The sequence below is a fragment of the Panthera tigris genome, chromosome C1, assembly GCF_018350195.1.
Source record: "Panthera tigris isolate Pti1 chromosome C1, P.tigris_Pti1_mat1.1, whole genome shotgun sequence".
In the NCBI taxonomy this organism is placed as follows: domain Eukaryota; kingdom Metazoa; phylum Chordata; class Mammalia; order Carnivora; family Felidae; genus Panthera; species Panthera tigris.
The window spans coordinates 191,609,967-191,624,609 of NC_056667.1; the positions used below are offsets into that span (position 1 = coordinate 191,609,967).

The 14,643-nt window shown below is 39.7% G+C and overlaps 1 protein-coding gene across 21 annotated transcripts in view; it reads right to left on the reverse strand.

Moving 5' to 3' along the window:
- The window catches only part of PLEKHM3 (pleckstrin homology domain containing M3), a 195,500-nt gene that overhangs the window by 45,804 nt on the left and 135,053 nt on the right, over nt 1-14,643 (reverse strand). The window contains exons 7-8 of one of the 21 annotated variants that reach the window (XR_006220908.1): nt 12,845-13,848; nt 11,206-11,543 (exon numbers count right to left, since the gene is read on the reverse strand). The exons of 13 other annotated variants lie outside the window; for them this stretch is intronic. Coding sequence is in view for 5 of the 8 variants with exons in the window: in XM_042995204.1 (XP_042851138.1) it covers nt 13,693-13,848 (156 nt within the window). In the remaining 3 variants the exon portion in view is untranslated. Of the gene's footprint in view, nt 1-11,205; nt 13,849-14,643 lie in introns of those variants that run through there. 7 more of the 21 variants (XR_006220907.1, XM_042995211.1, XM_042995209.1 and 4 more) reach the window with 7 other exon arrangements.

Below are 14,643 nucleotides of genomic sequence, written 5' to 3' on the forward strand. Positions count from 1 at the left end.
AGGCATCGTGCTCCCCGATTTCAAACTATGTTACAAAGCTATAGTATCAAAACAGTATGGTATTGGCATAAGAAGAGACCCATATCTCATTGGCACAGAATAGAATCCAGAAATAAACCACATGTATATAGTCAATTAATGACAAAGGAGCCAAGAACATATGATGGGGAAAGGACATTTTCTTCAATAAATGGTGCTGGGAAAACTGGACAGGCACATGCAAAAGAACGAAATTGGACCACTATCTTATACATACACAAAAAATTAACTCGAAATGGATTAAATATTTGAATGTTAAGACCTGAAGCCATAACATTCCTAGAAGAAAACTTAGGTGGTAAGCCATCTGACATCATTCTTGGCAAGGATTTTTGTTCGGATTTGATAACAAAAGCAATGGCTACAAAAGCAAAAATAAACAAGTAGGACTACATCAGACTAAAAAGCTTCACAGAAAAGGAAATCATTGACAAAATGAAATGGCAACCTAGTGTAAACCATATATTTTCCTTTTCCTTTTTCCTATCTCCTTTCCTTTCCTCTCCTCTCCTCTTTCCTTTCCCCTTTCCTTTCCTTTCCTCTCCTCTCCTCTTTCCTTTCTCCTCTCCTCTCCTCTCCTCTCCTCTCCTCTCCTCTCCGTTCCCCTCCCCTCCCCTCCTCTCCGTTCCCCTCCCCTCCCCTTCCCTCCCCTTTTTTAAGTAGGCTTCACACACCCAGTGTGGAGCCCAATGTGGGGCTTGAATTCACAACCCTGAGATCAAGAACTGAGCTGAAATCAAGAGTCAGATGCTTAGCCAACCGAGCCACTCAGGCACCCCAATCCTATATTTGATAAGATGTTAATATACAAAATATATAAAGAATTCATACAACTCAACAGCAAAAAGGAATCTGATTAAAAAATGGGCAGAAAATCTGAACATTTTTCCAAAGAAGACATACAGATGGTCAACAGGTACATGAAAAGTGCTCAATATCACTAATTATCAGGGAAACAGAAGTCAAAATCACAGTGAGCTATCAGATCACATCTTTTAGAATGGCTTATTATTGAAAAGGCAAAAAATGACAAGTGTTGGCAAGAATGTGGCAAAAAGGGGAACCCTTGTGAACTGTTGGTGGGGATGTAATTTGGTGCAGCCACTATGGAACATGGTATGGAGATTCCTCAAAAAACTAAAAATAGAATCACCATATGATCCAGCAATTCTACTTCTGGGTATTTATCTGAAGAAAATGAAAATACTAACGAGAAAAGACGTCTGTACTCCCATTAATGCTGCGGCATTATTTACAAGAGCCAAAATATAGAAACAATCTAAGTGTTCATCAATGGATAAATGAATAGAGAGACTGTGATACACACACACACACACACACACACACACACACACACAGAGGAATATTACTCAGTCATAAAAAACAGTGAAATCTTGTCATGTGTGACAACAGGGATGAACACTGAAGGTATTATGCTAAGAGAATCTAAATTCTCATATATATGGAATCTAAAACAAACAATAGCAAAACCCCAAGCTCACAGATACAGAGAACAGGTTGGTGGTGGTTGTCAGGGGTAGTGGGGGTTGGAGAGTGAAATGGGTAAAGAGGGTCAAAAGGTACACATGTCCAGCCATAAAACAGTTAAGTTATGGGGGGGGGTAATGTATAGCATGGTGACTGTAATTAATACTGTATTGCACATTTGAAAGTTGCTAAGAGCGTAGATCTTAACAATTCTCATCACAAGAAAAAAAGTCGTTAACTACGTGTAGTGATTTATGTTGTGGTGACCATTTCGCAATATACACAGTGAATCATGTTGCACACCTGAAATGAATATAATGTATGTCAATTAGACCTCAATAAAAAAGGAAAGAAAGCTATCAGACATTCAAAGGTGGTAACTTCTTAGAAGTAAAAGGGGGGTGGGTAGTAAGTGTGGAGAGAAAAGAGAAATTTGGGTGGTAACACCGGAAGAACAAATTGGTGACTGGGTGACTGTGTGGATGATGTTTGTAATACAGAGTTAAACTCTATTTTGATGTTTGTAAACAGCTTCTAAACCTCATGCCTGCCTCTTCTTGTGCCCCACACCTGGGCAAGCTGATGGGACGTGTTCTCCCTTAGCACCTGCAGGAGATTCAAACCACCCAATTTCCTGCTTCCTACCGGAATCCTCACCCAGGCCCACCCCCTAACCGCAATAAAAGCCTTAAGCCAGTCTGCTTTCCTTATTCTCTCCAGTCATTTTGGAAGAGTTTGAGCTCTGCTCGTCCCTGAAACCTCAATTTGTAAGTAACTAGCCTTTTCATGCTTTCAAAAAATATATATATATATATTTCTGTTTTTTCATGTCTAAATTATGAATGCAAGTTAACTTTCATAATGTTTAAATTGTTAAAAAACGACAGCTCTACAAAGCATGGCTTTAGAAATGTAATTTGCATATGCATATATGTAAACTTTACAAAAATGTAGATGACCTTCATTTTCTGGTTTTGTATGGCCTGTGTTTTTACTCGTCTCTGATAATGTTTATTTTCACAAAAGGTCTTGAAAATTGCCTATCAGTGAACCTGTCATGACTGCATTAGACTTGATGCTTGTATCTAAGGAGACCTGTGTGTCTAATCAGAATGTTCTCTGACTTATGGGTGTTTTTAGGTTTTGGAAGGTAACACTGCCCCATTCAATTAGAATGACTTATAAGATATGTGGAGTGTCAATAGCCCTATCTAATACCAGGCAATTTAAGGTCAGGTTTTTGTTTACATAATTATCACTGAATTCTAGACATTTAATCTTATCTCTTTAAATACCTAACTGGGAGTCAGTAAGTAAGCAATCATGATGCATATTGCATTTTCTATGAATCTCACTTAAATGTTTTAAATGCCCTTTGGCGGTTCTACTTTTTCTTTCCTGCCCTCTCAGAAATGACCTGCCCTCACAGCTCCCTCCCCTGACATTATTTGATCTTGATCACCTGGTTGGTGAACAAATTCCTATAGCTTTAAATTGTGTTTTTTGTAGTCACTAGGAGGAGAAACAGTAGTGGTATCAGATCCTTTTATCCATTCCCCAGATATTCAAAGGTTATAATAATTTCATACCACCCAGCGTACTGTGCAGGGGAAGTCTGTTCCCCAACTTGAATATTTTTGTCACGTAGTTTGGTGTGAATCCAAGGAGAGAGAAGTCAATGCGCTGACTGACCGGCCTTAGACTTGGCCTTAAGCAAAAAATGAAAACCGTGAATTTACAACAGGAGGACATTCAAAGACAAGATCAGGTTCAAAGAGAAAAGCATTTTGAATAGCATGCTCACATGTGACATGTTCAGAGTTTCGGCAAAATCTAAATGGAAAAGTGTGCGAAGAAAGAAAGCCCGGCAAGGGGCCAGTTTTCCAGAGGGCTGAGGGCAGATCAACCGTGATCTGCCTCCTTCTCCACACCACCCAATGGCCTGCCTTTCTCCCTTCCGGCATCTCTATGTCACTGGGCCAGAAGAGAGGACTCTTCTACAGTTGTGTGCTACTGCTCGTAGCTCTAGTGAAGGAAAACTACCAAGCAGGTCAGAGTTTCGTACAAATCGTAGAGGTTTCGGTTTTCCTCGGGCCCTCTGTGCTTCAGGCACACGGTTAATCAAAAAAGGATTTTACTTTGTTCCCTCAGTCTTTCTCCTTTAATTTTTATTTATTTTATTTTATTTTATTTTTTTAAGTGAAGAGCACTCAGCTCATTGAAACTCCAGGAAGTTGGTGAGTAGCTTCTTGTCAGCTGGGAGAAGAGGGTTCATTGGCTACCTCATATATTAAATTGAGGTATCCCATACATAAGGTATAGTGCACAGATCTTAAGTACAACTCCAGGAAATTTTAAACGTGTGCAAAACTATTGCCCTGTTTGCTCTCTCGGCCTCCAGCTCCAACCACGCCAACCCATTCTCTATGGCATCACTAGCAGGATCTTATTAAAATATCTGACCAAGTGATGAAAATGACATCAGCTGTTGTACCACCCCCACAGCAGTGACTGTTTAATTTGTGCCAGTCACTTCCCTAAGCTTTTTAACTCATTTTCTCCATTAAGCTAATACAAGTACTTGGAACATTTGCAGGCACACTGTGAGCACTAAATAAATAGTTATTTATGCAAGAACCCTGAAAGGTCAATACTGTTATCATTGCCAATTTGCAGGTGATAAAACTGAGGCTCATAAGGCTTATGTCCTTTGCTCAAGGTCGCCCAGCTTAAACGTGTGGAGTAGGGAGCTGGACTCCCAGGGCCCGGTGCTAACCACTCCAGTACATTCCTAGAGCTGGTATTTCTTTAATGAAAACCCCTTGAGGCCTCCTCAGCCCCTATAAGATAAGGTCTCAACTCCTTAGCATGGCCTGCAAGGTCTTCCCACAAGCTAGGTACATCCACTCTTTGCAAACTTGCTTCTAGTTTTTATCTACTGTGCCTCTGTCTCCTGCTCTCATGATGCCTGCCTACCTCATCATTCTCTCAAAAAGTTTTGCTTGATAACTACTATCTATTGCTATCATCATGCAGAAGTTCTGGATGTTTTCTATATTTACTTCCAATTCTTATTGCAACTGCCCAGGATAAGTAGCATCTTCACTCCTTTCACAGGTCAGTAAGTTTGGGCATAGAAAGCTTCAGGGACTGGTCGCCTGGTCAGAGGACCAACAGGCACCAAAGCTGGAGTTTCAACTCGGGCCCGTATGGTTTCCATGCCTAGTCATTCCTACTCCATTACCATGCCTCTCCAGGCACGCGCTCTCATACCTGGCCCAAATGCCACCTAGTTTCTAGGGCATTTTTGCCTCTAGCCACTACCTGACCCCATCTTGCTCTGCTGCCCTTCCATGGGTATAAACAGATCACTTGTTAAGGAGGAATGGGTCCTGCTCCATTTCCATTTCGGGCCTTTCCAAGTGCATTCAACCTTTGTATTCAAAAAGCTGAAACAGGATATTTCTGGGATATTCCTACTGCAGGCCCCGGAACCAAACACTTAAATGCCAACTTTGTCCCAACAAAATGGCAAGCCTTTGACCAGATGAGGTTATGGTTTCATGGCGTGAACCTAGAGGGCAGAGGGGTTGCTGCCAGTTAAACACCACATGCACTTTAGCAGAGCCTCCAGGGGACGTGTGATTCACGCGCTCCTGGGACGTGCACAATTCCTGAGGGATGAGCTAGTCGGCTCTCCAAACATGAGACAATAGAGGATGAATGCTGTGGGCAGCCAGAAAGGCCAGAGTGGGCAATTTTTGAACTGCTCTTGAAAAGCATTTTATCATTGGAATAGCTAACATTCTTGTTGATTATGTAGAATAAAAAACACTGAAGCATTTGAACATTTGGTGCATGTTCAGCTCCTTCTGTACCTCAAAAATGAATCTTAATGCGCAGTCTGTAAAAGGCTCCTAACTTGACAGGAAGTGGCTGGCTCTGCAACTGCCTCCTGACAAGTTTTGGCAGCATTTGGCTGTGATCATTCAATCATAGTTGTATTTAAGATTGTAAAATAAGTTAATTCTTTTAGCTTATTAATCTTACATAAGTTTAAACTACATGTGTTTCTTTTCAAGTCCCGAGCTAAAAATTCTCACTGTTAAGAAAAAGTACAAAAAGTGCAAAAATTCAACTTGGAGTCAGTACAATTATTAAAATAATTTAAAAAGGAAATTGGGTTGACAAGGTGATTTCAAAGTTGATCTGGAGGGATAAAACGGCAGGCATAAGTGAGACAATTTTGTAAAACAAGGATATGAAGATACAGTTGTGCTACCAGACCTGAAAATATCATAAAATTCACATGATTGGTACTGGCCATTGGAATTGCTGCTGAGGAAATAGAAGTGATTGCTCAGAAACAGATCCCAGGACACACATGTAATTAGATTATATGAATATGGAATCAAAAGTCAGCATGGAAAGGACGGAGTATCTAAAAAAGGGCCTGAAATGACTACTTAACCATTTGGGGGGAAATTTCCCCTCTATCCTCACTTATACAATGAAGAAAAATCCCAGAAATTTCTTACTGAATGTATGAAATGAACTATTTGAAAAGACAAAATGCAACTTATCATTTATCAGATTCAACCATGGAGAAAGGCTTCGAAAGCCACAGGGGAAAAAAAAAATCACAACAGGGAAAAGTGGACAGATCTGAACTCATAAAAGTTGAAAACTTCTGTTTATCAAAAAGATCACATATAAAATCCAAGGACTAACAACAAAACTAGGAAAAACATGACCCGTAACATACAAGGAACTCATGTAAACTCAGTGGGGAAAAAAAATAGTCTGTCCTCAAATGGGCAAAAGATGTGATCAAATTTTTTAAATGTAGTAATTAACATGCAAAAACACATTTAGCTTCCCAAATAAAAAAAAAAATAGGCAAAATCAAACGGTGATGAGGAATCTTTTTTTTTTTTTTTTTTTGCCTCTAAAATTACCAAAAACGTGTGTGTATGCACGTGTGCGTGTATGTGTTTAAAATCCCTGGCTGGTGCTCCAGAGATCTGAAGAGAGAACTTGATGTGTTGGCAGGTATAGATTTAGGAAAATGTATCTAGAGCTTTTAAAAAGTTCAAACCCTGACTGTAATAATTCCTCTTCTGAATTTACCTTAAATAATCGGAAGCTGAAGATTTTATACAAGGATGTATATCCTAGTATTATTTATAAGGAAAAGGCATTCAACTATAGCAATAGAATCTTCCACACGAAAGCAAAAGAGCTAGTGCTTCTGAAGGTTATTTAAAGCAAGACAAAAATTGATCTACTGTAAAGAATAAGCCATGTTTTACACCTATACATGCACAGGAAAGACCTAGCCAGATGTGTATCCAATTGTTAACTGTGGTGGTGGGCTAATGGTAATGACAGCAGCAGCAGCAGCAGCAGCAGCTAACCGTGGCCAGGTATGTGATCTCACTGAATCCTCACATCACCGTTAGATCTTACTCCCCTCGCTGTACATGAGGATGCCGAGCCAGTGGAGCTGGGACTCAAAGTCTGACCTACCAAGGGCTGGGATCTGAAACTCTCTGCCATCCTGCCTGGCGGTTCTTTTCTCATTTTCTCCCTACTAACTGTTTGTGCTTCCCAAATTCTGTGCCATGAGTAGACTTCAATAATCTAGGGAAAAAACACAACTTTTAAAAAAGTGAGTTGGGGCCAAGAAGCCCTTGGAAGTCTTGTGTTCTGTCCCATGACAGCCTGTGGTACGGGAGGCTGTGCCACCAGCGAGTCTTCTTTCTCTTGCCCTTGGCTCTGGGTTGTCTTTCCTAAATTTCCTGTCCCTTTCCCCTAGTCTTTCCAGTGCACATCGTGGAGTCAGTTGGCCTGGTGAGGGCGGGAAGCCCTTGGCGCACGGTGGTGCCATCCTAGAGCTGATCTGGACTAGTCTCTTCCTTCTCTTCTGCCTACCCTTAGACTTCCTGGCATCCCCTGGGAATACGCCTTAACAAAAACAAAACAGGGCCTCCTGGGGTTAACTCTGGACTTGGCCTTTCACAGCTCTAGGATTCAATTGCATTTTTTTAGTGGTTCTGCCTTTAAACTCAAACCCTTTTAAAGAGAAATTTAAGGAGAGCAAAACACAGGAAACAGTGCCAAATGCCAATAACATCTTTTAGTCGTTTGGGGAATGGGCAGCTTTAGAAACCGCAAATTCCCACTTATGCAAGGGCCACTTGAGCTTTTTTCTTGATTGCTTAGTGACAGAAGCCTGGCTTTAGACCATGGTCAGAGTTGTTCCCTCTTGTTTTCTTTCTCTCTCTTTCTCTGAAAATAGTTATAAAAGGCCTGAGTTATCACAAGGAGAGTTGCCTAATCCTAAAGCTCCAATCAAGTAACAAACATCATTTTCCACTGATGTAGTTCGTTCAGACTAAAAAGCAGATCCAGGTCTCAGTACCTGCTCGACAAGCTATCCTAATGAACCCTGCACTCAAAGTTTGGGAGGCTCCACACGTGGGACTTCGCCACCAGTTGGCAAGGCTTTGGTACCTAATGTGTTCGGCTAGGCATTCTGTCTCCCTTCTCCCAAAGGAAGTCACAAAAGGGGAAGATCTGAATATTGTTATGTGATTATGTTGTCCAAAACTGTGGCTGGTACGATAGAAAATGGAAAGAATCCCAGAGAGCTCTCTTCTGTGACTATCAGGGATGATGAACCCAAACATCAGAGTCGAATTTGGAGGTTCTTCTCAGCCCCCACCATCAGAGCTAGATTATGGTGTGACCCGGCCAGTCCTAGGACATGAATTGGTAAACTGTACAACATTATCACCAAATAAATTGGAAATAAGGTGCCAGTGAGCTCACATTTCCATGGCTACTCTTTAAATTACTGTCAAATGTGAACTAGTTCCTCTAGAGGATAAGTAGATAGCAGTGAAAAATTTTAAAAACTTCTTTACATATTGAGTACTGAACATTTTGGTGGTAAGCACATGTAAGGTGTACAGAGAACCTGTAAGCCAGGAAAAGCATTCTGGAATGATGCACCAGTCATCTGAGCAATCAGTTAATGTGGGTGCAAGAGACAAGCTTCATTGCATGAATGTTAAAGTTGCCTGATTCTGTAAAAATCGCAGACCAAAACTAAGAACTATAGAGTTGGAAAAAGATACAAATATCCTCAATAAAATACTAGCTAGCTGGATCTAGCAACATATAAAAAGAATTAAACACTATAACCAATTGAGATTCACCCCAGGAATGCAAGGTTGGTTTAACATCTGAAAATCAAACATTGTATTAAGTCACATTAATAGAATAAAGGACAAAAAACACAAGATGATCTCAACAGATGCAAACAAAAAAAAGCATTTGACAAAATCCAACCCCTCCCTGTGATAAAAAGCATTTGACAAGAAGGGAACTTCTTCAACAGATATAGGCTATCCATGAAAAACTCAAGTTAAAAGCATATTTAATGATGAAAGACCAAATGTTTTACTCTTAAGATCAGGAATTAGACCAGGATGTCTGTTTTTAACACATCTATTCAATATTTTACTGGAGGTTCTAGCTAAGACAATTAGGCAAGAAAAAGAAAAACTGATGGTGACCAAATCTGGTATCTGAAAAAGTTGGAAACATTTTGCTGAGATGAAAGCCAGAAGAAAAAAAAAAAACCTTAAGTATATTTTGATCAAGACCTTATAATTATATCCTTGTATGTTGCTTGTACTCTTGGAGAGGCTGTGACTAACACCATCCAGTTCAGAGTTATGGAAATACTTATTAGGAATCTCATTCCAAGTAAGTTAAAAAGGTAGTGCTACTGTTAGAGTATGTAATACATTTTTCATTTTTTAAAAATGTTTATTTATTTTGAGAGAGAGAGAGAATCCCAAGCAGAGCCTGATGCCGGGCTTGAACCCATAAACTGTGAGATCATGACCTGAGCCAAAACCAAGGGTTGGATGCTTAACCGACTGAGCCACCCAGGTGCCCTGTAATTCTTCATTCTCAACAGAAAGAAGTATAATGTATTTTTATTGATAATCAGTTTGTCGCTCCCTTTCCTTATCTACTAAATATACTAAATACCATCTGAGTACCTACTAAAAGTAAGTTAAGAGTACCAATGAGGAAGATGCTAAATTATTAGCCTGCTGGAGCATCCACATATTTGTCTGGCCCTGCTTTCTGAAGGTTCTCTGGGTCATGGCTACTCCCAAGAGAAAAAAGATGACATTAGTCTGATAGACCTGTTCCAGGTCCCTTTGTACTGGATCATGAAAGACTCCATATGGACATGGGGCTTAGTGTCAGGCCAGAAACATGCCATTGCCATCTGCTGCTGAAAGTGAGGCCATTGGGTAGATAAGGATGAGAACCTGCCTCTCTACAAAGATCCTTTAAGGTACAAGGAAAGCCACATAAGGGACAGGGCTACTCAGACGTCTTAGAGTTAGTGAAATAAAAAATGTGAAAGCCAGTCATATCCATTGAGTTTACAGAGTGATCTAGGGGCTGGGAATGTCTCAGTCTGAGACCTTTGACTAGTTTCTATTGTCTTCCTTAGAGCATTGACTGTGGTGTTGATCCTGTTGCTTCGGGGTTGCTGGCCAATGCCAGCCTTCAACAGGCCAGATCTTCCCTGGCTGACTCTGACTTATCCTGAGAAATCATCTTAAATTTTGCAGGAGTCTCTGAACTTTGCTACTTGTCTGTGCTTTGGACTTAAAATTAACCCCTCCAACTCCAGCCTCCTTGACATTGGGCATTTGGGGCCTCCTCTCCCTTTTACAAATCTTTCTGCATCTCCCAATGGCCTCCTTCTAGATCAACTCTGAAATCTCATGTAAAATAATGTTTTGATCAAAGCATGAAGTCAAGAAAAATAAGTGACTTTTTTTCTTAAATATGTCCAAGATTTTTTAGCTTCTCTATTCTCTTAAGTCCCGGAAACAACAGCAGCAACATTAAAGAAAAACAAACAAAAAACCAATGACCAAGTATTTCTCAATTGTGCTCTGAACTTTCCATTTTGGAAGTGAAAAATGAAATAAACATGTTAACAAATATCAGCATTTCAATGGATTGGTTGCTCACAGTAACTATTTCAGGGGCACCTCAACTTTCAAAAAGGATTTTATTAATAATTAGCATTGCAGTCCTGATAGGAAAACCAGAAACCTAGAGAATAAAGAGAATTTCACAAGCAGAGTGCTTTAATAATTTCCCTGAAGAAAAGGCTTGAATGCACTTTAGAAAGAGATTGGCATGATTCCACATTACCCTTCCTGAAGTACTCAAGCCTGCTAGGCAACGAACAGGAATCCTACCATTAACAGTGACTGAGCAATGGCACCCAAATTTCATGTTTTCAGGATCGGTACAATTTTTTTTAAGTTTCTAATTTTTACTTTTGCCGAGTAAGGATATTAGAAACCAAACAAAAATCTCTTGACTATCATTATCCTTTCACAAGAAGGTAATGGGATTTTAACACCAAAAAAGCAGAAATAGTATGTTTTCAGGAAAAAAAAATTATGAGGTGTGATTAAAAGTTCACTACAAAAAAAAATAAAGTAAAAACTCTCAGGAAGGCAAAAGAAAATAGGTTATTGTGGGGAAAAAAAAGTTCAATACAATATATTTTTCTCTCTTCTCTATGCTCTGGTGAAAACTCCGTGGCAGATGAGCCCCCCCCCCCCCACGGAGGGAGGGAGGGAGGGATCTTTTTGATAAGAACACAAGGAATCTGACTCAGTGTTTGCCAAAAACATTGCATTAAAGTGCACTTCAGAATAGAAGAATCAGGACAATGTTTCCCAAACTTCAATCATGTGAAAACACCTTCACAAACGTTGTCATAGCTGCATTCCACCTGTGTTGTTTACTTAATGCTTTATTTAAATGGAGTCATTTACTTAAGTAAGTTTGTTTAAAAATGAAAGCCTTGCATGAATACCACAAATGGAAAACCAGCATCCCTTGCCATAAAATCAAGATAACACAACTGCTGGAACACCCCGAGCCTGCCACCAACTCTGTTCAAAAAAAAAGAAAGAAAAAGATTAGCAGATGTTAGGGGTTCAAGTCGCACCAAAATAAGTCGTTGCTTAATTTAACCTCAAGGACAGAAAGAGAGCGAAGGGAATAATTTTCTCATTATGTGATTAAATGTCATTTAATGCCATGTCCATCTCTTATACCAACCAGTTGCATTTTGGTAGAAATTCCATGAAATCAGAGATGTCCTTGTATAGTAATGAAAAGCACTGGCTAAGTTGGTCTTCCTGAGTTTGAAGTTTGATACTTTTCCATGTCCTAGCTGGTGACTTTGGGCAAATTATTTTTACCTGCTCTGCCTAAGGTTTTCATCTAAGAAATGGGCGTAATAATAAAACCCACTGCACAGGCTGGTTGTGAGGATGGAATGATAGATACATGCAAATCTCTTAGAAATGTAAATAGCACATTAAGAGCTCAAAAATGTTGTTCTTCTTAAACCACACTTTGAGGAATGCCAAATTAGGATACTGAAGGCTTATATTAAGCTGTATCAGGCATATAGTAATATAGTAATGTATTTCTGGAAAGAACAGGAAATAAGAACGACCATTCTTTTACTAATTTGAGTAAAAATGAATAACTTAGTGCACATGCATCTACGGCAATTTATTGTTTGTTTGGTTTGTTTCCTTCCATGCCCAATTTTCTTGGCTAAGAGCAAGGTTGAAGGATATATTTTTGCCTTTGAGGCATACCACACGATGCCTTTGACACAAAAAGGTCACACCATACAGAAGGGCTTTTGGGATCTTAACTGTAAATCGCTACTTAGGTAAACAAGGCCATCCAAATATATTAGGCTTTTAATTATGAAATCAATGTCCCCTCTATTTAGAGTAAACAATAGCATTAACAGGATTTAACCCTCACAGTGGCTACACGTTATGATTTAATTCATATTGTGAAATATAGTAAGGACAGACTTACTCATCACTACTATCATCAAATAAATAAGCTAACATCAAAAAGGAGTCGTTCTGGGGGGCTCCTGAGATGGATTAGTTGGTCCTGAACAAGAAAGACATATATTAACATAAGCTAAGCTGTTGCCTTTCATGTGTTTCATCCCTTTTGTCCCTGGAACTATATTTAGTACAGAGAGAACAACAGCACTGCCAGGTCAGTCAAGTAGAAAGAGAGGGTATTAATTTAGTAGATCTTGCTCAAGGTTAGGTAGGGCAAGAGATAGCGGGCAAATACATGTTTAGTTTGCTAAACTACAAGATAAGGTCACTTGGAAATTTATAGCAAACTCTAGACCCTACTGTGGGTTTACCTTGATGGTGGCCTCATTCAGAAGGGACTGGATTTCAAAAATATCCATCTTCTTTAGTCCCTGTCCATTTTCCAGGGGAGGAACTGTTTCTTCTGTCTCTATAGCATGCTTCTTGGTAACATCGTTATTGCCTTTTCTTCCTCTCCACTCAGCTTTGGCTGTTTCTTCTTCCAGTGTTCCAAGTTGAACACTTCTGCTTTTCTTTTTTGCTGTCATGATCCCCCCATTTGTAACTTGCCTCCCTTTTCTCTACAGACCTCTTTATTGCTAGACTTCTCTTCTGATCAGGCCAAGTCCTCATCCTTATTTGTTTTGCTTTTTCAGGAAGGTCGCTCAGTTTTTCTATCGAATTCTGCATCAAATATTAACCATTTTTTTAAAAATGTTATCTGTCCTTTCCCACTTATTCCCTCACTGTCAAGAACATTTAAAAAAAAATTCCTTCACTGTACTTTTATTATGTTTGTAAGCCATAGAATATTCCAGATGCTGGAAGTGGAATTAGGCCACATCTTTTCATTTCTCTTTGCACCTTTCCCTAGGACCTATTTCTTTTAGAGAGCTTAGCTTGAATACTTTAGGAGACCACAAAGAGCACAATAAACTCAGATGCAATACAGTAAATTCCTTTTCCCCTTCCTTCGAGTTTGCATCTGGTCTGTGTATCTAGTCAGAGAGTCCTCAGCTTTGGAGCTCATTAAATGTTAGTAACTACTAGCAGTGGCTCTAGCTTTTAGTGAGTTCTACACCTTATCTATAAATGGTCCCTATGCTCTGGGGAAAATGAACACTTTTGGATCTATCCGATTACTTTACAATGATCTGAATGGGTCGTTTATGAAAATATACTAGTGTCCTGGAAATGTCACTTCACCGCTAAAATAATGACCAAAATATCCATACATACACATGCAGAGTCTGCATTCTGCCAGGTGGTGTTCCAAGTGCTGGGGATACTGGTGAACAGCTCCGGCAAGGCCCGGTTCTTCAGGAGCAATGACTTCCTGTGAGTATTTAAAGGCCCAGGAAAATGATCGTAATCATACTGGTCAAGGAAACCAGGTTAAAACCATCTTATTAAAGAGGAGTGGATCAATTTGTTGGTGGATGTGCCACTATGTTAACAAAAGCTCCACCTCCCTGAACTAGGATACACATTTAAGAGTGGGCAGGTTTAAAAAAAAAAAAAAAATCCTAACCCAACCCAAAAGATAATGGGAATCATCTGTTCTGTTCTCATGTGCAAACCTATAATTTATGGAAAGATGGGAAAGAGAAAGTCCCTGAGGAGACCTAGCCAAGTTCTGTGGTGAAAATTCAACTGTGCTCAAAGCTCAGACTGGAAGAGGTGGGGGTGGAGAGGAGCAAGAAGCCACAGTAAAAATAACATGTCTTGAGGCAGCCAGCTCCCTCTCTTCCCCCCACTTCCAATGCCATTCCTGGGCCAAGCTGCCTTCCTTCCTTGCTTCTGCCACCCCAGCCCTTCCCCGTTCACAGGTTATTAATTTTTCCTCTGTGTTTTTCATTCATATTTGAAGAATTCCAAATTAGCTGTAGTACTCATGATTCTGTCACAAGGTCATGTCAGCAGTATAAATTGTACGGCATCCTAGGAAGCAGGTAGTTAACAGCATGTGAGAATGTGCATTAATGAAATAAAATGGAGTTACCAGGAATTTTCAAATTACGGAAAAGAGACCATTTCCTTAAACGCATGACTGTGTATAATACATATCTGTGCATACTTACGTATAATTTATGACTAGAATATGCTAGAAGACCTGATAATAGAAAAGGCT